The sequence below is a fragment of the Caloenas nicobarica genome, chromosome 2 (genome assembly GCF_036013445.1).
Source record: "Caloenas nicobarica isolate bCalNic1 chromosome 2, bCalNic1.hap1, whole genome shotgun sequence".
Classification (NCBI taxonomy): domain Eukaryota; kingdom Metazoa; phylum Chordata; class Aves; order Columbiformes; family Columbidae; genus Caloenas; species Caloenas nicobarica.
In genome coordinates, this window is record NC_088246.1 from 135,033,976 (window position 1) to 135,058,713 (window position 24,738).

The window sequence follows — 24,738 nt, forward strand, 5'->3', positions numbered from 1 at the left end:
ACCCGCTGTCAACAAGCCACGTTCAGAGCACTGAATCCTCAAACCAAGCCTCCCTACACCCAGCAGCACCCTGCTGCCAGGAGCCTGTGGACATTTTGGGGAGCACAGAGGGAAGGAGGCAGGGGCAGAAGGAACAGATGAAGTATATTAAGCATTATGAAAAAGAGATGATTCACTTCAAATTGCAGAGCTAGCAGCAGTGATAACACTATTGCTTTACAAGTGAACAACAGATATGCCTTCTCTCAACTAGTTTTAGTGCCATCCTTCAGTGGACACAAGGGGCATTTCTGGGCTTCCAGCCATGCATGAAGCACAGCAGATTGGGTCGGGTCCAACGCTGAGCCCATCCGATGCATTAATGTGGAAAATATTATGCACCCTTTCCCAGAAAACAAATGCTGGATTCGGTTTCAGAACCTGTTACTTCTATTACCATGTGAAATCGCCAGCAGCCTCACCCGATCATTCTGCTCACTAACCTCACAGAGGTACCCAACATGACCAGCTGTGGAGCGCCTCTAATCTTCTTCACTATTTTACCTTCTATGCTAAATTTGGAGAGTAGAGGCGGAGAGGGAAAAAATAATAATAAAGCCACAGAAAACACTGATGCTTGAAGGGCATGATCCACAAATTCCTCATGAGCAACACAGAAGCCACAGGAATCTTCAGTTCCTGCTTGTGACGTGCTCAAGGGGTTCTGCCACTGTGCATGTCTGCTGACTGGCATCAGTCCCCTTCCCATCCCAACCCATCCCCAATCTGACCCTCCACTTCCCTGGAGGGTGCCCCAATCCATTGCCCTCAGCAAAACGTCAGAGCCTGCACATCTGTGACACCACAGAATGGGATCTTCACCCACAGGATGTTTATTTTCAACTTTGTTCATGCAACCTGTATGAAATAAGGATTGGATAAAAGGTGTCCCTTTCACTCACCAAAAAGAGACTGTCTTCCACTATGTAAAATAATAGGGGAGAAAATTAAAAAAAAAAAAAAAAAAAAAAAAAGAAGAGAGTGTATGGTTCTCCATGCCCACTGGAGTACAGGAAAGAAACAATGGATGTAAAAAGCAATGAGGGAGGTTTTAGCCGTAATTGGAAAAAATTCTAGCAGTAAAAATACTTAAACCCTGGAAACGACTGCCCTTCTGAATGATGAACTGTCAATAATCACCAACTTCTAAGAACAGATTAGACAAACAATTATCAAAAGGGATACATGTAACTGATTTTGCTGTGGGGTAAGTGAAGACCTCCATGACCGCAGAGGACCTTCCACCTGTATTTTTGCCATTCCAACGCTATAAATCAAAATATGCCAATATCTATCATATCTTCTAAATATCTCTCTGAGGCAACTATATTTAAGCTACCAGTATAATAAGTGAGCAATTATTTGGCACAGATGATGATACAGGAAATCTGGCAACACACCAGAAATAAAACATGCAGTCATGTATCTCCTAAATGATAAAGTATGGGAAAGTATTCAGCATATTTTTTAAACTGAACATTGTATGAGTTTAAGGTTGTTAAAATCTGTTCAAATATTTTCCATTAAAAAACCAGCAATTCTCTCTATCAACAAGACAAGGCTCTGAGGTAATGACAGCATATGCAGTTTTCCCATTAAGTTTAACATATGTACGTGTATGGACATACACACATGGATGTTTTAATAAATAAATAAATCTTTACCAATCACAGTGCAGCTTTCTGTAACATCTTTTATAAATGCCACAAGTATTTCTATGCATATTGGGTATTGCAGATGATGGTGAGACCTTGTTTTCACTGAAATCAGTTAGTGAAGACGTATGGCAGTACAGCCAAATTGCTTCAGCGGAGCTGCACTAGTTGCAAGAGCAGCCCATTGTGTGTGCAGCTTGGCATCGCTTGCTCCATCCCCAGTCCTTGTCCTCCAGAGGTACCTGCCTTAGTGGGTGATGAACAGAGCTTTCTGACAGCCCAAAAAGGGCCTGGGTTTTTATGCAGGGAGGAACCAGGGTGCCCTCAACTCCATAAAACAGGATTTCCGTAGCAGGTACCCACTCAAGTTTGTGCAGAACTGGCAGAACAGGGTCCCCATACTCCTGTGAATGGGCTCCTGTAATAGTCTAGAGAGAACTATGCACATTGGGCTCAAGTATAGTGTAAACTCAAACCAGTTCATTAGACTTAGCAATATATACTGACAAAACTTGTTTAGGAAAAGAGAAAATTAGCCAACTATTCATAACAGTTGTTCTCTGGGCTTTTTGTTGTCTTTCAATTGGCTTATGGGTTTTTGGTTTGGGGTTTTTTGTTTGGGGTTTTTTAGTGCATTTTGTTTGCTTGTTTTTAACTAGAAAGCTTCTTCAAAGTCTAATGTTTTCTTTAGGTTGTAGTGCTTACAGAAATCCGTAACAACTTGTCGTCACTGCTTGCATAAAGAAAATAATGTGCATGTTGTTTGTGGCTCACCACAGGTATTACTCAGCAAACGTTAATTATCCTGTTGGTGATTTAGTGCTGCATAGAAACATATCCTAGCATGTATATACATCTGCCCTTCCTTATGAAAGTTTGTTACTTTTGGCTAGATCACAGAAATTAAGATACCACCAAGCAAAGCAGATTTTGAACTTCAGCCTATTGTTCACAGCTCCCCATCCCCCAAACAAAAATTGGATATAACAGATTATATAACAAATGTTGATAGCTTCACAAAAATAGTGGTGAAAAAATGATGATTAGGCTCACCTCTTTAGTAAGCCAGATTTGCTTTCCCCCAACTACCTCTTTCCCTCCACGAGCTCGCACTGCTCTCAGAATCCTTCCTTCCCAACGCAGCAGGGCAGGCAAAGGTGACCTCAGTATCTTCCAGGCACACAAATACACTCAGTGACTAATATGAGAACAGGAGCTTTTAACCATGCAATTCCTTCATTCAGCACAATACAATTTATCACAAACATTGCTTATAGAATACATCATAGAAGCTTGAGGAGAGAGTCATTTCAGCATATGTGGAAGTGTACCTATTGGAGAGGAAGAAAAATGAATTCCTCATTGGAACCGAAGGGAAAGTTTTAGAAGTCCCACTGTGAAAAATGTACAGCATTTGAAAGAAGGTGAGGTTTGGAGAGTGGCCGGTGTTTCTAAGGGGTGGCTGGAGCAGAGACATACCTGCAGAAGAACAGCACGGGGAGAGCAAGTGGGAGGGAGAGAATAGGCAGCAGTAGTTGGGTGGGTGGGAGGCTGCGTAGCACAGTGAGTCAACAGATTTTACAGCAAGGCAGGAGGGCAATCTAGGCCAGATGCTTTCTAAGTTCCCATGATACGAAGGGACACGTTTAGCTTGGACAAGCTTTAATTTTAAAAGTAGGTAAGAAAAGCAGAAACACATAGAACTGCTTAATATTTGCACCTTGATGTAGGGATGGACAGGACAGGTTGTTTTCAGTTTTGAAGTCTGACTAAAGATTGTATCTTCTGTATTTCCTGTTTCTGATATATTTGATACCAGGTGAATAAGCCATACTTGTAGGGCTGCAGAGAGGCCAACAGTGGTGGGGCCAACAGTAATTTAAAAGGCACAGATGGCACTAAGGACTGTGATGGACTGAGGCTCCTTCAGGAGGACTGTGTTTTACCAGACATGTACAATAAAAACTACCTGGGAGCCAGGGTCCCCCCAGCTGTACCTGAGCGGTCCCCTCCACCGTGGGGGGACTTCGCAGGTGACACGAGGAGGCCCCTGCCGCTGCGGAGGCCCAGCTGCAACCATGGCACTGAGGGGCAGCAGCTGCTGAGTCCTCAACCCTTGTGTCCCAGAAGGAACCTCAGCCATGCTGGGCAGCGCTGGTACATGGGACATCTACTGACTCCTCAGGGCTCCTTTCACAGCAACTACATTTGTCCCTGGCTTGTAAACCCAGCTCCACACCACAGATACACTGCTTCTCCCAGTTCCTCTGCCATAATAATGACAGGCAACTCAATTAATACCGCGAACAGTTTGGATGTCTGCACAACAGGTTGCCAAAAAAAAAAAAATCTACAAGAAAAAAACTAAAAAAATAAAACCAACCAAAGATAACTAAGAACATTTGCTGCCTAATGTAATTCAAAGCTTCTATCTGTAAAACCAATAAAAGCCATGTTTATTAATGTTACACATTATGTCTTAAATTAAGATGTGAAAGCTTAGTTTTGCACTGCTTTAATGTTAATGATTTATTATAAGTGTAGTACATATCTCGTTTATTTTGGTAAGACCCGTATTATACATTCAATGTACATTTTCTCTCCAAGCTTCTTACTCAGATCAAAACACAATAAAATGACAAAATTGCTGCATTCCCCTGCACATATTTGCTTCAGAGATTAGCAAGGTATCTTCCTTTGTAATACTTAGAATTTCTGTCAACGTCATCATAAAATACATACCACAAAATATAAATAAGTGTAACCACAAGACTTTTTATGAGACATGTTTTAAAGGGCTTTCAACATCGATTAGATTTTTACTGTTGCTGTTTTTATTATTCCTGTGATCTAAAAGTACTCTAGCTAGGTACTAGAAGTTGAAACACTATAAAGGTTAAATATCAGCAAGATATTTCTCAGGATATTAGAGGTGAGTGCACAAGTATGTCACATAAACACGTTTATTCTCTGATTATATATGTAGGTATATATAAATAAAAGTTATATTTAATGGCTACTCTGTACTTACTACGAGAATTACACATCTGTAATCTTGGAGCCAAGGGCTCAGCGAACCCTATACAAGCAACCACCATTAGGTAAAATTAAAAAAGCAACATTGAGAAGCAAGAGATAGCATGAGCATGCCCCACACTGATAGCCTCACTATTGCCAGTCCTAAATGCCTTTTTTTAAACCTTATTTCACTGCCTGCCTCAGCTTCAAGGGAGGAACAAATTGGACATTTAAGATGAAAACAAAAGAGACAATCCAAATTAAGATAAAGGGGACAAGGAGACAGAGACAGCAGGCAACTTAAGTTTGGGAGCACAGTATGGGACGAAGAATATTCTTTGTATATAAAATTAATTAAAACACTACACAGTATTTTAATGGGGGTTTTCCTGGGGAAAGCATTACCCAACCGCGGGCTTTACTTCATTACAAAGCTGATCATAATGATAGTACATCTGCTGCTGGTGGAAATACCACCCTCTGTCCGTCCTCAAAGAAACATCCAAGACATAAGTTTTGAGTAACAAACCAAACCAAATGAGGAGCAACAGCATTACAATGTAGGAACAACTTATTAAAAGCATCAATTGGCTATTGACTCCATTTACCATCTGGAATATTGCTGTTAGTGAAACCATCCATGTGTCAACGCAGCAGTAGCCTCGATGCAGCATGCCAAAGGCGATGCTGCAGAGGACAACTACTGCCATAGGACCACACAGCTCAGGTGTCCAGCCACATGTGGGCTTCTGGTGTGCTCCCGGAGAGGCGCCAGGACAACTCTCAGATACCCAGAATTTAATATGATATATAATTAAAGAAAAGAAACACTCTGCTGCTGTATTCTGGCCATGTGATTCTATACTTTTTCCCTCAGTTCCCCGAGGAGGCTATTTTGAAGATGTGGTTATCAAATAAACCATTTCACAAACACTACCACTAACCGTGAATGTTTTATCCCAAAATGAGAATGAAGTTATGTTTCTAAACTTCGGTTCTATACAAAGCGTAAACATACATCTGCTTGGGAATGTTAAATATTTTTAGCAAAATGTCTCTTTTCATCTTTTACTCTATGGAGGGAACAGCAAGGTACTTTGGGCTGTACTTTCTCTGCTGGGACCGCTAACAGTAGAAGTTTATACTTCATGCACAGCTTCCTTCTGGTCCACTGAAGATGCTCCTACCTCTGTTCTGTTCACTGGGTACCAAGCCCAGACAGCCCGAGGCCACTCGTCAGACACAGTATCAGATCACCTGCAGGAATTCCTGAAGTGAAATTTAAAATACAGACCCGTGCAAAATTGCAAACCCCTTTACACAGCGAGCTTGACTAGCATACTTGAAGAATAAAAACTATTTTTTCTTGTACACATAACATAAGCATATTACTATAAATGACAAAAAGTCACACTTTCTGCCTCTTTTAAAAAAAAAAAAGTGTAAAATGAATGTTTTCATGGAGATGATGCTAAAGGACTTAAAACAGAGAGTTCTAAAAATACATTACAAATAACAATCAGTGATACAACTTTGCTTAGAAAGGCAGGCTTCATATCTCTACTGACCTCAACACCACAGTGTTGAATACCGCCGCACAAACGAGAATATTTTAATTTTATAACATCGAAATAAAATTACATCTATGAACATAACTATTATCTATGTAATCTCTGTAGCCATATACATGTTAACCCATTCTTGCACATTTCACAGGCACACAAGTTATAAACCATGTACCCATTGACTTTTTTCTTTTTCTCAGCACAGATGGCATTTGAAGAGGAATTTTTTTTGTGCCACAGCTAACACAAACCACAAAGAAATTACTCTTATTGAATATTGCCTGCTGTTGAAGAGTGTTTTGAAATGACACTCCATTTTTTAAGGGAACTGAAGAGCTGAGAACAAGCGGTACATTCACAGCAATGGCCAACAGATACAGCAGCAGTGCCGGCTGAATGCAGCTCTTCAAGAACCAGTGCCTAATGGTCGATGCCGATTAAGGACACATTTTTTCTCCCTGCCACATTAGAGGAATTCATTGAAATTTGCTTGGTAATGAGATCATTGTCTGTTGGCAACTTCCATCACACATATAAAATTATTTAGCCTTTTGTCTTGGCTACCAGTGGAAGAAGATTTTGAAGAGAAGCAGTTATACTTCTATAGGTGAAGACAAATCTTTCTCATCAGTGCTTTGAATATGGGATTTTCTAGAAAAATGGGAAACTTACTTACATGTGTATATATACATATATATGTATATATATGTATACATGCACAAGAAAAATCTTATTTTTAGAATAATAATTACCTAAAATAACACAGACTCCAGTATCAGGCAGTAGGATAACTTAGCATTACCACATTTAATTGCACAATCTAATTTTCCTGCTTTCATTTTTCATTGGAATTTCATTCCCTGGGAACACCATTGCAAGTCCACATTAACATACTAGATAATAACGTTAGCTAACATCACCAGCTGGTGTTAAGAAGTTCCCCCTCCTAATATTAATACTACTGCACACATTAGAAAACAGAGTGAAAGCTGAAAATTATGGAAACCCAGGAACAATGAACTAAGAGGTCTGTGTGATGACCAGTTGCTACAAAAAGCCCCACCAAACAGGAAGTGAGAAGTAAGCTTCATGCATGTTCTTGCTAGGTCCATCACTCTCAAATCACGTCCTGCTCTCACAGGATCAAGTGTAGTAAACCAGGCCCAAAGACCACAGCCACATGTAGTTGCCATTATACCAAATTGTGTGAAAATCACTATCAAATGAAAACACTAAGTACAGAACAGAAAAAGCACTTTGCTTTATTGGTGAGATTAATATTCCCTCTGCTTTGAATACTACCAGGAAAAAAAACTACCTCAAGAGTAATGCTAACTCATTCAAAATTCACACTTTAACAAGAATATTACGTTGGCAAAATCCTGCTGTATAGGCCAGCCAGCATATCTAAGATTGGTGATAAAAAAATAAATTGTGCCAGTCACATAACTGGTTCCTCTACAAGCTGCAAGTGATCGAACACGATAGTTGTGGGGATGTCAGTAATACAGTTAAGTATTAATACAAGAAATCTTGAAACTCTCAGATATGCACACAGAACAATACAAAAGAAAAAAATGGGAGAAGTGACAAAAGTCCACTGAAAAATAAAGATACTTTATGCACACTTTGAGAGTAAATTTTTCTACAGCAGGGGATGCTACACCCTTTCCAACACATGATGCCCTCCAATGTATCACTGCGGCTCACTGGCAGTGGGGACTCCTGAATGCTAATGCCCCAGTCTGTACCACCCAGCCGTGAAATCCACTCTTATTTATAGCAAGCTCAACCATCCCTATGTTCAGCCACCCTTTGAATGGGACAGTCCTACCGAGTGCGTCCTCTGTTCCCCAGCACTCCTGAGACTTGATCCATCTCACCATTTGAAGGGTGACTTTCCAACAGTCTGCAAGCTGTCACTAACACTGTCATCTGCCTCAGCACCGTGAGAAGCCGGTTCAGCTATCAAGGTAACAAACACCATGGACACTCAGGCAAGTAATCTGGAAGATGACATTCCAGTAAAACGAGCAAGGTGACTTTTGGAGTTCTGGTCTGGCTCTGCGGTAGCTACCCGCAGAGTTTTTATTTGCAATTTAATCTACATTTTTCAAAGCAGCTTCTGCTACACTGATTTCACATGCCGCAGGCAGATCAAAGGCATTTAGAGCAGCATCAGGAAATACATAGTTTTTTACTTCAAAATATGCTAACAGGCTGATTCTCCAATTGCTTTTTGGATAAGCGTCTTTTTCCTATTAACAGTCAGACCCTAGAAGGCCCCACACCTTTTTGCAGCAGACCATGACAAGCAGTTTACCATCAATATTAAGCATAATCAAGCTCTAATGACTGCTTGGGTGAAATCCAATCAAGCTGCACACAAATTGAACTAAAGAAGTCTAGCAAAACAAAGCAACAATTTACTACTTCAGTAATTAGCTGATGTGGATATTTGGAGAAGCTGCTTTTAAATGCACAGTATTGGCAACTACCAACATTTTTACGGAAGTCCTGAAATATAGGAATGACTGTGGGAACAATTCTCATTATATGAAAAACAACCATTTTCAAAGTTTCAAACTATTATGGATGTATCAAAAATGAAACTTAATGAATGGGAGCACTCAACCTATAGGATAGTGAAAAAATTTGGAGAAAACCTCACACCTCAATGAAATGCTTTTGGGCTGGAAGGAAAGCCAGAGAGTACAGCAGCTCGCAGAGCTACAGTCAGTAAGTGTGAAGCACAGCCTGGCTTCTTGGCCTTTTGGTTTCATCCAATTTGACTGAAAAGCCTCAGCAGCCAACAGTTTATATCCTCTGAAGTTGCCCCATCAATCTTTGCTGACAAAATTGTGAGAGATACAGGAAAGAAGCTCCCCCAAAAACAACTGAGAAACCTTCTAAAACAGATGGAGAAGAATAACAGAAGACAATCTCTGAATAAACACCACCTCTGGATAAACAGAAAAGCACAATTTGATCGTCGGGTTCTTCCCTCTGCAAGCAAATTGGGAAGTCCTCCTAGTGAGGATATCATGGTTACGCAGATACTGCTTTTGATATTGGAGGCTCCTGGAGAGTTTTGGCTGTGCAAATATGCAAATGTTTCCACTGCAATGCACGGTGCACAATCAATCATGCCTAACAGGCCTTATGGATCAACACCACACTCCACAATCAGAAGGCTGCCCAGAGCTACGTTCCTGGAGAGACCAGGCAAGAAAATCATCTAGTGATGAACATGCAGCACTGCCTATACTGTTTATTTATAATGATAGTCAGAAAACACGGCTGCAATTTATTTTGCCCTAGAATTCCTAGAGACATTTAATTTACTTTATTTCAATTATTAACGTATTCTTCCATTAAATTATAAACTTATTAGTAGATAAAGTACAGGTATATGAGTAAAACTTTTTTTTAACATAAAAGAAACAGAAGATAGCAAAATCCAATATCTTGTTGCCATGGCAAATGTCACTGCTTTATAGCAGTGAACAAGAAGAGCACAGGATCTGAATGGTTTTATTGCACAACAGCTATTTTCATAATATAGGAAGTGCTTAAGCAGCTGAGGTTTAGCTTTGGCTTGTCCTTTAAGGGCACAAACTTAATGCAGAAAAAGTTAGGCAGTTAGAAAGTTCATATTTCTCTCTTTCTTTCAAAGAAGACAGGGTACAGGAGGACTGGGGAAAAGAGAACAATGTGGCAAGGGGATGATACAAATTTTCACAATATTTTGAGGTCATCTAGCAAAAGGTTAACAAAAGCAAAACTATTCAAGCACTCCCACCCATCAGAAGAGTAGCAGTGATGCTTGCCTAGTTCCTTCTTTAATTCTCTTAAGCTTTTGGATGTTTCCAGTTACTCCTTTCTGGGACACCAGAAAGGACACCATTTCTGACACTAAAGCATATAAATTTTGAGGAGTTTCCAGTTACAGCTGGTCAAAACACTTCTGCCTAAAAATACCTTTAACCCCATCAACACTTCCAGACGTTTATTCTCACATTTTACTCGAAAAAAATGAAACTTCATCCCTTACTCTCCATCACCCACCTGTCCATCCTCATCGTCTGAGATGCAGCTGCCCAAAACACTGGTAGACCTGTGCTTGCTTCTGCCTACAAGACAATGCGATTAGTCCCTCAGTGACACCACTCTCTTTTTAGAAAATGACCTTTCACTACTCAGACCTTAGAGATCTGGGCTGTGCTTGATCGCTCACGTTTGAACTGGAAGTCAATCTAAAGCGTATTCTGCTCTGCTGTACAGATAACATCTCAATTCTCACAGATAATTGCAGTTTATAGTCGAGCGGTCAGACCCCTTTCTCCAAGACAGCAGTCCTTTATGCACCAAAACTACCAATAATTTTAAACTTTAAAGGGAAAGGAAGTCAAATTTCCGTATTATATTAAATAATTCATCTACTCAAGCCGAACAGTTTCATTTATGCTCATCTGAGTTTCACAAGTAGGAAAGCTATTTAACTCGTATAAATTTTGTTCAAAATGACCGAATGAAGAAATCTGAGAAAGGGAAAGATTTAATGTTGTTAACCTCTCATTTCATTTTTGCATTCCAAAACATAAAAATCAGTAAGAAAAAGTCACAGTCTCCTATTTTAATCCAAAAGACACTTCCAGTACATCACACAACAGAAAGAGAAGAGTCTGCAGTATTTTTCCAAAATGAAACAGAAAATGTAAACAATGAACTGTAAAATTTAATTTAATTTCAATATCAGAATTCTCCTGTATGCAATCGTATACTTATTTCAGGTCTGCTACATTTAGCCTGACACTATTACTTTAAGGAGCTGCCCTGTGAAACACCTTGAATATGCCAGGACTTTGATGGTTAAGACACCTCCCTTGTATACCTGAGACCCCAGTTCAGGTCCTTGCTCCAAATACCACAACAAAAGAACCTGATCCCACGCTCCAGCCAAGTGTGTAACTGTTGGGCTGTTAATTACATCCAATTAGCCCAACAGTTACACACTTGCCCGGAACGTGGAAGGTGTGGGTTCAGGTTGTTTCGTTGTTGTAGTAATTCTTTAGATATACTCCTTCTTTCCAGATTTCTTTAACAAACAAAATTCTGGAGCGCCCACAATTTCCATTAGTTTCCCAGTTTCCTACACACGCAGGTCAGACACCCGCCAGCCTGCCCTGCTCCACAGCTCCATCCTCTGTAATTTCAGTGCATCTGAGCACCAACCACCTGAAACACCAGGGACTCAGTTAAGATGTTTTCACATTTCTAAATTTTCAGAGTCCATAAGCAATAATGAAAACCCCGCGTCCAAATGCCTCAGAAGCAACTTTTATTATGCTGGTGTTTTCCAAACTGTTAGTTATTTTGAATACAGTGCCTCACAAACATTTTCATTCTTATTCATTGAGAACCTTAAAAACAGATAAGATGGGATGGGCTTTGTTTTATTTTGTGGTCAAAGTGAAGTATACTTATCCATGTTACCAGCTCTTCTCCAGAGCTCTTATAGAGATATTCATATGCCCTTGTTAATCAGGATTCTGCAGAATGATAAACTTCTGTCTCAAAATCACTTACATATTGTCCTGGGTTTAGTGGGATACTGCAAAATTTAATATTACCCTTTGGCATTTGAAGTAAAGTGGGTAACCTTCTCAGCTTCACTAAGGTTTTAAAACAAAATAAATAGCAAGCTTCATTTCCATACCATTTTTCTACTTCGAAACAATAGCTGAAAGTTTTTTGTAAAGAGACTGTATGTAGCAATAAGAAACTGAAGACCATATTAAACTCCTTATTTCTGCCACGCTTTAGTAAACATCATCTGATTAATTCAAGATGACCTTAGACAACTGCATACAAAAATAATCTGTGAAGGCAATCAGCAAGCTGCCAAGGCGGATGGATGTTTTCATCAGAGGAGAGGACAGTTGACCCAACAAGTCCTGCCAGGAGGACAACAGAGGAGGAATTCACCTCTGGGGAACACACAACTCCATCAGCTCATCCTTAACAGAAGACTGGAAGGGGCTTAGGAAGCGGCAGGAGAACGTCAAAACCTGGACTCTCACTTCTCAGAGGATATGACTTAAGAGATCAAACTGTGCTGAAGAGGAAGAGAGACTGGGCATTAACCTCGTTACTAAATATTTGTTGTTGTAATACCTCTAAGCAAATGTTTTAATGCTCTTCCTGTCCCCTATGGATAAATGGCCCAATAAATCACCTCAGATCAAAAGGGAAACTTAAACTTGTCCTCAGAACTTAGCAATAGCGACCAAGATGTTTATCATACTACCAAATTTAGACTCTAGGTTTGTTTTCTACTTCATTCTCTAATTCTAATGCAGCAGCTCAACCTGCATGCCTGAAAACATGCAACAACCTAATATGATAATTTTTCTGTTCACAACAAAGCACAGGAACAACAAGCAATTTTAGACGACACCTTTGCAAATGAACCCATTGCCTATCATTTCAAGTATCTCATGCTCACAACTGGTGTCAGAATTAGTCTTTATAATGCATTAAAGATGTTTATTCATTCTCCTTTCATTCTTGGTGAAAAAACATCCCTCCCTCCAAAGAAGGATGATATTGCAGTTACAGAAAAGTGGAGCTCGATGCCTTCTTGAGGTGACTTATGTGCATGAAGCCACACAAAAGTGCACTTGAATCCCATACCTTAGCAGCCTGAATCGTAAAATGGAAATGCTAACATGGTTTGAGCAGGGGGAAGTTGGTCTAGATGACTTCTAAGGTCCCTGCTGCCCTGACTTTTCTGATGATCCTATTTGCTTTGAGACACGTAAGCATGAATGAGAAGGGCTCAGCCATTCCAGGGCTGACTACTGGTGAAAATCGCAAATAAGTATCCTAACATTTTCAAGCTTTAAATGCACCACTTTTTACTAGATATATGTGGGGGGGAAAAAATCCTGTTAAACTGCTCGTGAACTCTGCAGTTTTTACAAGTGTCATCTGTGATAACCAGAAGAAAGCAACAGTCATCCTGTTCTGAACAACATAGCAGAACTTGCTGGTTTATGTTGTTTTCTAGAAGGCAAACGAACCAAAAAACCCAAGAAAACATCCCATCTGACTACGTATTTTGAGAGTGGCACTATAAACTCTGAAGGCATTTCAGTGAATATCATGTGCAATTGAACTTATCAGGCAGGTTGGGAAAAAAATCTTTGCAGATAGACTGATGCCAACATGTAACACAAAATAACAAATGACAAAAAGAAAAAAGAAACAGCTCTTGTCATCTTGCAACGTCAGTTTTTCACTATTGATACAAGTGAGTCTGTTTAGCATTACTGAATATGTCTCTTCTGTACTTCAGCATTCCTACAGGAATCATTCCCTTTCTCTCTCAAAGCAGTGAAGTCCTTCCACAAAGTCCAAGGTTCTAGACACTGTATTTTTCACTCCCTTCTCTTTAAATCACTAGCCAGTATGAAATTCCCAGTTCCTCCTTCTCTTACTATTATTCCACTTATATATCACGAAGGAAAATAGACAAATAAACCTTGAATGTCTTGCTGTGTCACATCTCAGATTAAAGAACAACTATTTTTCTCAAAATAATATGCTATAGTTTATAATTAAAAGTGTGACTGCCCAGATGTCAATCCTGAAGAAACAAATATTTATGTGCATTCATAACAGATCCTCGAGGAATAAAAAATTAAAAAGTAATACCAAAATCCCCAAATTCTCATTTTGTACAAATTTTATTTTCCTGCATTGGCCTTTCCTTGCTACTTTTTCCTATTAATTCATTTCATAGAATACATTATGGCCCAGCTGTATATCTATACAGAGATATAATGGAACATAAGATACTACATCCTCACTACGCACACTCCCAAGAGTATAAAAAGGCTGCAGGTATGACAGTAAAAAAAATTGCTTGCAGGTAAGATGATTCTATGTCTAATTTAGAAGATTATTTCTCAGGGTGAAGCTGGGTCAAGAATTTCTTCCTATTAAGACACATCCTCTTCTGGAAGTACCTCTGTTGCAGCACATTATAAAAGCAAAAACATTGCAAAAGCAATACAAAGTCCTACACTGCAGATGGTCTCAGTTTCTGCTACTAGTGTTTTCAATTTTCTAGCAGATCTCTCAAGTAGTGGAGTTGTAATTGACTTTGGACTGCTTAGACACGAATACTAGTCTTATCAGTCCATTGTACTGCTTACCAAATTTGCCTCTAACATGCCATTTAAAAAAAAAAAGAGCTTAAAACAAAACACACACACCACAACAATACACAACTTTTCTTACCTTGCTGGAGGCACGTCAATATTTGAAGAAACAACCTTGCGCTTCTGTTCCAGAAGACAAACAGAACGAGTGTTTTCCTTTTCATGCTCATGAGCTCTGTTTGGTTTTTTGGTCTCTGCTGGTTTTGAGTCTTCCTCCTTTGCGGTGAACAGGAGAAACTGTTGGTCTGGCAGTTTTTGACTGATGTCACTTTTTACATCCTCCTGATGAAATGCAGGAAAGGTCATTTCACGCTTGATGCTGGCTGCCTGTAAAATTAAAAGCAATTATTAAATTTCTGTCTAATGCTCCTAAAACGTAGGGGGAGAAAAACTCAATACCCATAGGCACTTCCTTCTAATTAGCTCTTTGAATCAGAGAATACCATTTCTTTGCCCTTCATAAATTCTGAAATCACCATTAATTTCTCAACAGCATTGAAGACTATCCAGCAAAATAAGCAATTCTTGTCCATTTGATCAAGCAATCAGTTACCTCTTAATGCTAAATCAAAAAGGTAGTTGAATTGAAATATTAGAAACCACTGTATATGCAACATATATTTAATGTATACATATCTATGCTGTATAACAATGCAAAAGACATCCTAGCTGCCCTCCTTACAAAATTCCAGGAAAAAAGGCAGAATTTATCCAAATAAAAAGCAACCAAGAAATTAAAGTGCTTCTGACAGCCACTTACTGGATTCTTTAACAGCTATATTTGTAAATGAGGGTTTCTCCAAGAGCAGAAAAACAATTCGCTACAATCCAACTCAGCTGCCAGAAGGCCAAGTGGAGCAGGGAACACCAGCAGGGTCCCCGTGAGGAGCCTGGCCAGCCCCACTACTGAGAGCCAGCGGTGGGGAGCACCGACACACACAGGAACAGTGCCGGGCTGCCTCTTGGGCTGCCCGTGCTTCACAGATCTTCAGGTCTGCTGCCTGCCATGAGCAAAGACTTCCTGAGCAAATAGGTATCTTAACAAACAAGCTACCTCTTCAGAATGCAATGTGTTGGTGTTTATAAAGCAAACTGTTGCAGGGTTGCAGCGAAGAACACTGAAGGCCAACAGAACCAAGCCGCTCTGTCTTCCCAGCAAGCAAAACAAAGCCCAGGATCTCAGTTTTCTTCTGAAGTACCATTCCCTGGTCAGCCAGGCTTCCTCAGCTTCACAGGGCTGACCCATCTCACAGGCCATCATCAGCCTCTCCCCTTGCCGTACATCAGCAGAGCTCCTCCAGCCCCCCAGCTTTCTCACGTCTGTGGGAACACATGTGGAAGAGACAAAGCCTATCAGAAGCATCTGTTAACACAGTTATTTCTAGATATCTGTGCTTTTAATACCAGGAGCCTGAACTGCTAACTTGCCAGAAGTCCAGGAGATGCCCCAGGGCAGCAATCTCTCCACCCAACCCACACAGCCAACCCAAATGCATCCCAACCAAATGACTGCTTGTCCCACATAACCCACAGAGTGGCTGGGGTTGGAAGGGACCTCTGGAGATCATCTAGTCCAACCCACCTGCTAAAGCAGTTTCACCCAGAGCAGGTTGCACAAGAATGTGTCCAGGCGGGTTTTGAATGTCTCCAGAGAAGGAGACTCCACAACCTCTCTGGGCAGCCTGTTCCAGTGCTCTGGCACCCTCAAAGTAAAGAAGTTTCTCCTCATATTCAGATGGAATTTCCTGTGCTTCAGTCTGTGCCCATTGCCCGTCATCCTATCATTGGGCACCACTGAAAGGAGTCTGGTCCCATCCTCTTGGCATCCACCCTGGAGATATTGATAAACACCTTGCGCAGAGGCACTTCCATGCACGACCTTGGAGAAATCCAGACACCTTCTAGGACTTGCAAACTGGATTTTTAGATACTTGTAAGTTACTGTAAGTTATTGCTGATCTTTACAGTGGAGAAATTCCAAGCTGTGTCACCCTCAGATAGTAACAGCACCAGGAAGCTGAAACTCCTATGTGAACTCTTCCAGCTTATGCCTCCTCCTTTTCATTGTCAAAAAAAATTAATGTCTGTGTGTGTTTATGCATAAAAATAAATAAAAATATATTCCTCTCCCTACAAATCTCCCTGTTTATAGCTTTCAAACCTTGACAAGTATAAAAACGCTGCAAACTATTTTAAGAGTTCAACAGGAAAGACAATCTTGCCAAAGTAATTTTGGGGTTTTTTTCTGTAAAGGACATGTCATCGCTAACGCACAAATACTTAGGACCGATGATTTAATTGTCTCATTCTAGTGTTTCCACAGAAGGGCTTTTAGCAGTTGCTTCAAGAACAAAACTAGAATTGTCACTTTATGAATGTAAATAGTAGGAAGAATTAGTCATTTTACACTTCTTCACACACAAACAGATGACACATTACCAAGAAAATCTGCATGGAAGACAAAACAGTCAGCATGTGATCGCACAGAATTAGGAGAAGACATATGAACAATATAAATTGAATTATGATTTAAAGATTATTTTTTAAAAAACTTAGATTCAGAGTAAGCCCTTTTTGAGGGTCTGAGGATCTTAACAGATGCTGAGCTGCCTTCAGTTTTCATCAAAATTGATTTAGAAGTGACACACTAAAGCAAAAAAAAGAAGAAAAAAAAAGCCCCAAACCAGCCAAGTTCCAATATCCAGACCCTAGAAATCATATAATGCCAAAAGAAGGTACGTATAAGACTTGAATTCCATCCCCACCACTGCCATATGGTCTTCCACGGCCACATATCTTTTCCTCCATCCCCAGGATTTACACTTTATCTGGTGCAGAGGACGGAGCCGCATGGGGCAAGAGCAGCTACATCCGCTGTGCACAGTAGGGTGCTGCTGCATGGTTGGTAGGGTGCTGGTGCACAGTTATTAGGGTGCTGGTGCACGGCTGGTTGGGTGCTGGTGCGCACACATACAAGGCAGGACCCAGCTGTTTCTTCCTCGCTCTGTACAACCCTTAGGAGAGAAAGCACCGAGGGCATGGGAGAGGAGCAGAACTCCCTCCTTCCATACTCTCCAATGCCAGACTGAACATGGTAATCACAGGGATATTTTAACTTTTTTTTAACCCACTAAATCCATGACTTTACCAAAGGAGGAAAAAGAAAATTCTCAAGCTATGGAACTGTAATACTTTACTCAACTTCAGCAAACATATTGTGCCATACATTATTAAGTGTTCTTTACAGACCTAAATAGCGATAACAAAAGGTTGCAGACTCAGACTACAGCTGTGCAAATAAAGCCCACAAACATAAAGAGCATAATACTTGTAATGTGATACCAGATAATCTATTCATATGTATCAAAATTAATTCACATCCAGTTCAAATATATTCAAATAACAGCTTGGTTTTCATATGTCAGCATGCCATAATTAATAGCTGGCCCCAAGCAAGCGTATTGAAGTGAGGAATGACAAATACCACAGAAGCAAGTGCTCAGGTTGCAGAGCTGCTGCCAAGCAGTTCAGGTCCTTTGGCTACATCACCAGAAACAGACATACTCAATGCTTGTACTAACCTTCTTTTTCTCCCTCAGTTTCAACAGATGCTTGAGAACATTAACCTCTTTCTAAATCTTTTCTGCTTTAAAAGCTGGAGATCACATGAGAAAGACAAGTTTCCCTTGGTGGCCACTCTCCAGTAGCTTTCTTCTGCTCCATAGGCAGTTTTTCTATTTTAATTCATCCATGTCTACAGAAGCCATTTCCACTTGAGACACCTGCCCTACCTGGAAGGGTAACGGGGTCTTTTGCTGGAAATCCAACCACCTGCACAAGCAGCCTTTGATGTGGGGAGCGACAAGGGCCACAGTCACTGGACTGATCAGGTTTCTCCCTTTGTGGCAAACAAATTGATTAACCACCACGACCTCTCTGCTTTCAAGCTCTGCTTCTCCATCACTCACAGTTCAGAGATAACATGGACAATTGCCAATATATCTTTCCAGATAAGTTAACTGTTCTGTCACAGCTTATCACTAACTTCCCCCTCCTCCCTCCACACACAGATCCTCCATATTCTTTTAACCACTTTAGGGCTTGTGGGTGTCCTCTAGAGTCCATCACATTTCAGAATAAAATTCTTGGAAGGTCTAGTCCAAGCAGACACAGCCTGTCTTGCAGACAGCCAGCTGTTAACACCGTAACATCAATTTATTTCAGCTTATTTCCAACACTTCACATTTCTCTCTCCTTAGTTGTTCTCAAACTGCACGATTATGTTGTTCCTTAATGGTGTGGCTTTTCTTGTCATCACACCTCCTTATTTGCCACCTTATTGCTCCCAGTATCAACTGCTGATAAAAAACTTAAGAGTTTTTTCCATGCACTGATTAATTACTGCTCATACAAGCCATTTTATAATAGGCTAATTGTTTTTCTATGGAATTCATTGCATATTTTCACCCTTAAGCCATTAGCAACCTTCGGCTTACTTTCAACCAAGTCCTTTGCAACCTGGCCTCAGGCAACCAACATCGCTTGGAAGTTCAGTCACAGAAACAGGAGTTATAAAGGATCCACAGACTTTAAAAAAACTAGCTTTGTTTCTGTCTGCAGTTACCCTCACCTGCCTTCGGCAACTTTCCTCCCACCACCATTGGGCAAAGGAAAATTCTGACATGCTGCCGCTTGGTACCAACAGCTCAGTATTACCAGCACCTTCCTCCCCAGAGCTCACGTTTGGGGTTGTATCCAGCTTTACTCCTTCCACTGCTTCTCAGCAAGCACTGGCCTTCCCACTCACTCTCCTCTGAGTTTTCAACACCTAGTAGCATGACCATTTCCATGAACTTCTGCAAAGGCAAGAGCTGGGTCACAGAGTGGTCTTCCCTTGCTCATTCTGAAATAGTCACTCACCTGGAACAACAGCACTGTGCTGTGCCAGCCCTGCTCCAGCACACACAGACAGGTGCTGCTTCAGCCAGGACTCTGGCAATCTTCCTGCAAAAACTGAAAGTCATTGCTTGCTTTTAATAAAACAGAAAATTAAACAAAACCAGGAGCAACTTAGTTTCTGTTTTGAAGTTGTCAGGACAATGGTATATATTTAGGCTGAAGGTTTTACTTTTAACTTAAAGTTTTGGGTTGATTCATTATTATTATTTAAATCAAGAAGTTTAATATTCTACGTGACAGCTAACCACAGTTACTATTTTCAGCACTAAATTAATAATTTTTCATTGCAAAAGCCATCTTAACCTGCCTAAAGAAACTGGTACTTGATGGTATCTTGTCATAATCAAGTTGCCAGTTCTCAACTCCACACACCTCAATCAAGCCCATGCATTGCAATGAAGTCCTGCCCAAATTAAAGCACACTCAACATTGACAGAAATTTTGAGGATTTAGAGAAATTTTTCTTCATTCTTTACGGACGATGTGAAGACCGCAATTTTTCAATAGTTTAGACCTTAACTTATCTGCAGTTGATTTTTGTTATGCCCAAAAGTACATTCTGATAAGATCCTCACATTGCAGTCAAACTTCAGTCTTCTCTAATTTCAGTTAAATTTCAGCTTGGATTTTGCCCTAAACAGCAAAAAAAAAAATATTGATCAAACAGACAGCTCAGTATTGAACTGCCTAGTCAAACGATCAGCAAACAGTAGAACAAGTAGACCTATCGTATCTATATGCAAATACAGAGACTATATATGTCACCTCTTGAGTACAATCTGACTGGGCTTTAGCATCTTCCCTTGCTTCTTGGGCATTGTTGCTTAAAACCTGAAGTTATTTATTTTCAACTAGTTCACTAGCACTTAACAGGCATTAAGATGTCTGTGTTTCCTATAAAATGGAAAGTATTAAATGCCCAAGAATATTAGCATCATTTACCTGTATGTGACCCAAATGTATAGAAATATGCCTTCAACTGTTAAAACTGACTCCCACCTGTGTTCTCTCAATTTTTTTTTTTTTTTTTTTTTTGTGCAGCACTTGTGGATCCAGGTGGGCACACTAGAAGCGCAGACTTCATTTTTAACAGGCTTTGGAATGGTCGCCACAGACAGACGGCAACAACTGTTGAAAGAATTGCCACGCCACACCCCATGCCTACTTCACTATCAGTTTTATGAACAACTCGAGGGCTGATGCACCGATGAGGAGCTGGGCAGGGGCACTGGGTGTGATGGAAGCGCCCCAGCAGAAGGCAGCTGCCCAGCCCCGAGCATCGCTCAGTTTACACCAATAAAAAAGAGCATCGGCTCTTCTCGGTGACAACCAATGATAAGACAAGGGGCAATGGGTATAAACTGGAACACAGGAGGTTCCATTTAAATTTGAGAAGAAACTTCTTCACGGTGAGGGTGACAGAACACTGGAACAGGCTGCCCAGGGAGGTTGTGGAGTCTCCTTCTCTGGAGACATTCAAAACCCGCCTGGACGCCTCCTGTGTAACCTCATCTGGGTGTTCCTGCTCCGGCAGGGGGATTGGACTGGATCATCTTTTGAGGTCCCTTCCAACCCCTGACATTCTGTGATTCTGTGATCACTCACCCCAGCGGCACCGCCTCCAACCCTGGGACTCGCTGCAGTGTCCTCGACGAAGCTACGGCGATTCACGCCAGCTGAAGAAGATCTGGCCAGGCGTGTGATCGCGTCTGCCTGCCAAGGAGCGGCCCAGCAAACAGGGGCTGTGTCAGGCTGCCAGGCGGCAGCCGGAGCCCAGCCAGCTCCCCCCATCCGCGCAGGGGACACCACCTAACTCCAGCTTCTCCCCATGTGTCTGCCGGGAGCCTGGAAGGACTGAGATGTCTGAGAAAATCTCCTCTATGTGCAGTCTGATTCCTAGAGGCCTGGGTAAACTAAATAATCTTGCAACTACGGCCTACGCGGTGCCATTGTGTTTTGTTCATACAGATAAGAGAGCTCGTTTTACAACAACAATAAAAAAGTACCTTTAAAAAACATTAAAAGTATTTTATGAGGGTGGAGGGAAGTATCTGTACAGAAATTGACTGTATCCAAAATTCCCTATTAAAAAAAAAAAAAGCTACTGGGAATATGCTTTGGGAAACTAGCTGTTAAAAAAAACCAAAAACAAAACAAAACACCTTATCTTAATCCTGATGCCACTGCCTTGTTTCCATTTTTGTACAAACTTCCTTTTCCCCCTCAAATTGTAAAGTTACACTTCCTTTACTCGCGCTACAGGCCACCACAATTGGACTCAACCCCAGTGTCTGTTCATTCCAAAAACAACAGGATCCCCACAGGCCACAGTGGCTGCTTTCCAGGCTGGGGGGAGAAGGGGTGAGGGGGAGGCCGGAACACGCTAATTAAAAAACACATACAAAAAACCCCACCCCAACAGCAGTCATCCAACACGCTGCTCCAATTCTGGATAAATTTGAATTGTCAATAGATAAATAACTTTAACTGTGAGTCCTAGGCCTAAGTACAGTATTAACACAATAAGGTTGTTCAATAAGACACAGTTCTGGATGAGGATTTTTTATTTCCATCTGATATACTATGTAATCAGTTTAATTTTGATTAAACACCAATTTAAAAAAACACCAATAGCTACGAAATGGTTTAGCAACTGCCGATCTACTGTATAACTGTTGGTTTTTTATAAACAATTTTTCCATTCTGACTTTGTGACTATCTCTTTCCATTTTCTGAAATAGATGTAAGCATGCTAAGTGTTGGGGAATGCCAATAAAGCTCCCATCTGGTAAGAAAACAAAAGTCACAGCATTGTTTTTTAAACAAGGCTTTAGCAACATTTTTGATCCACTACAGAACAAATATGCAGCTCAATGGGGAAAACAAAAGAAGGAATCAATATATTTTAGCCTAGCCTATTAATAGAAAACAATAATGAAATGTATATATTTAATATGATCCACATTTTAAAAGTTCAGCTGAAACAAGAGCTCAATAACGGCAAGACTCTTTTCAGGCCAGCCTGAACAGCTAGGCTATGTTCTAGGGACAAGGATAAGCTACTTTCCTGAACAAGAAAGAAATCAGGAGTAAAGTTCACAGCAAAATACAACAAACAGCAAGGAGAAACACTGAACTTAGTACCAAAATAACAACATACAAGTAAAAAATATTTAAATTAAATTCCCCAAAGGACAGATGTTTTGGTTTATTCTTACTGCTTCGTACAGTATTTCTAGTTCCAGTTCCTATAACAGAGCTTTTATGTAAAAAGGCTCTAATCTTTGCCATCCCAAAACAGCATCCTCACCGGAAGGAAAGAATCCATTGAATTTCCATTTCACCAGAAATCTCTATTCATACTGGAAGACAAAGAGATAAGACAAATTCTTGCAATGATGCTTGGAAATAACCTGCCCTGAATTTCAATGTATTATTGCATTTTCGAGTATACTTTGCATTTAATTACTTGCTTCACCAGCGGTTGCTCATTACACATAAGCCATGCCAATCTAATCACTCTAACCATTTGTGAACTGCTGCTCTCTAATAATACAGAAGATGATGCATTTTAAGGTTGCTCTAAGTGTTCTTTACGATATATAGCAATGTAGTATTCATATTCAGCCAGGCTAGGACGAAGTCCCTATCTTCACCAATTGACTGAATATACAAAACTGTTCAGAATATTTATTTTCTAGATATTAAAATACAAACCTAAACACTTATGTTGCTTGGATTCACAGTATGGTGTTAGGCAGCAAGAACTGGAGTCAGCAAGAAGTTTCTACCCTTTCATTATCACATGTATGACAGTGTTTATCTGGCTAAATATAACCCATCTACAAAAAAGCATATACCCCAGCACAGGCCTAAGGTGGTTCTGAATTATACAGCATCCATGTAGACGAATGACAGAAACTTTCACTCCCATATTTGAAATTCAGTACCCATCCAAGTACCTTTTGTAACCGAAACAGAAAAACGACCAATTTGTGACATCTGAAATTCTGCACTAACTCGCACGAGAACCACAGATGTTATTAAAACTGGTTTCTAAGACTACAGAGGGAGACAAAAAGGAACACTGGGACTCCATGGCCTTTGCCATACACCTTTTTCAGGTCTAAACAAAAATGTTTCAGAGGTATTTGGCCCTTTTTTTCTCCACCACATGAACAAAGGGATGAAGATGTGAAAGCATGGCAGCTCCCTTTCCCATCCTATACACAGCCCCAGTAAGTCCCTTACAGAAAAGTACATGACATGACTTCTAAGATAATCAGATACCAATTAGTAACAGTTACCAAATATTAATGCTAACTATTGAACACGTACACCTTCAAAGCTTGGTTGCAACATTTAAGTCTCAAATAAATAACCCATGCCCTGTATTTTGGATGCTGTGCACACAAGTGGGTGACTTACCATCACCGCTCTGCAAACCCTGCTAGCCCAGAAACACGTTGCCTCTAAACATCCGAAAATTAAGAAGCTACCTTGGAAAGCCTTAAACAGAAGGCAAGCAGAATATTCGCAAAGAACAGGTTCATTTTTCATTAGCATTCCTGTTGCTGCACTTAAAGCTTTGCTGAACATCCAGCACCTGGGTACTGCACCAGGCTAAAAAGGGCTCGGCTGGCCAGGAACGGGCAGCCCTAACTGCTCTCCCAGTTACTGGTTTCACAAACAGTGAGATTAAAACGAACGAAACCAATTATCACCTTTCCTGGCAGCGCCGTGCAGGCGGGAAGGGAGCCCGCCAGGCAGGAGGGTCCCCTCGTCTCTGCTGTGGCAAAAGCGGTGCCCAGTGCTGGCAGGGCGAGCTGGGGACAGGCACAGGACAGCGGAGGGACTGGAAACGTGTGCCCTGGGCTGGCCAAGAGCACCGAAGGGCACAAGAGGAGGACACACCTGGGTCTTGCTGGTCACCTCTGGGAACGTTTAAAAAAACCTGGAACTGGAGATAAAAAACAAGTGTGCTAATGCAGGGTAGCAGGGAAGTTCAAACTAACTTTTTTGTTCTTATTTCTATAAGGTGACTGGTTGTAATTACAAGCTGTAATCAGTGGGCATCATCGTATCAGGTGTTCTTACCGCACTGGCTCAAGCTTGGAAACCTCACATCAGAGTGTTTTCTGTGGTATGCCTATGAACATCTATTTCCTCTGAAATAGTAATTTTTCCAACTGTAAGAGATGCAAAGAAAGTCTTACAAGATAGCGGAAAAGCATCTCTTGGTTTTGCCACCCCTAATTTTGATTCTGTCTACAT

The 24,738-nt window shown here is 40.7% G+C and overlaps 1 protein-coding gene across 2 annotated transcripts in view; it reads right to left on the reverse strand.

Annotated features, from left to right (window-relative positions):
• ZNF704 (zinc finger protein 704) overlaps nucleotides 1-24,738 on the reverse strand; it is an 89,141-nt gene that overhangs the window by 54,524 nt on the left and 9,879 nt on the right. For both annotated transcript variants that reach the window (XM_065627127.1, XM_065627129.1), the window contains exon 2: nucleotides 14,585-14,832. In XM_065627127.1, the coding sequence (XP_065483199.1) occupies nucleotides 14,585-14,832 (248 nt within the window). The remainder of the gene's footprint in view (nucleotides 1-14,584; nucleotides 14,833-24,738) is intronic.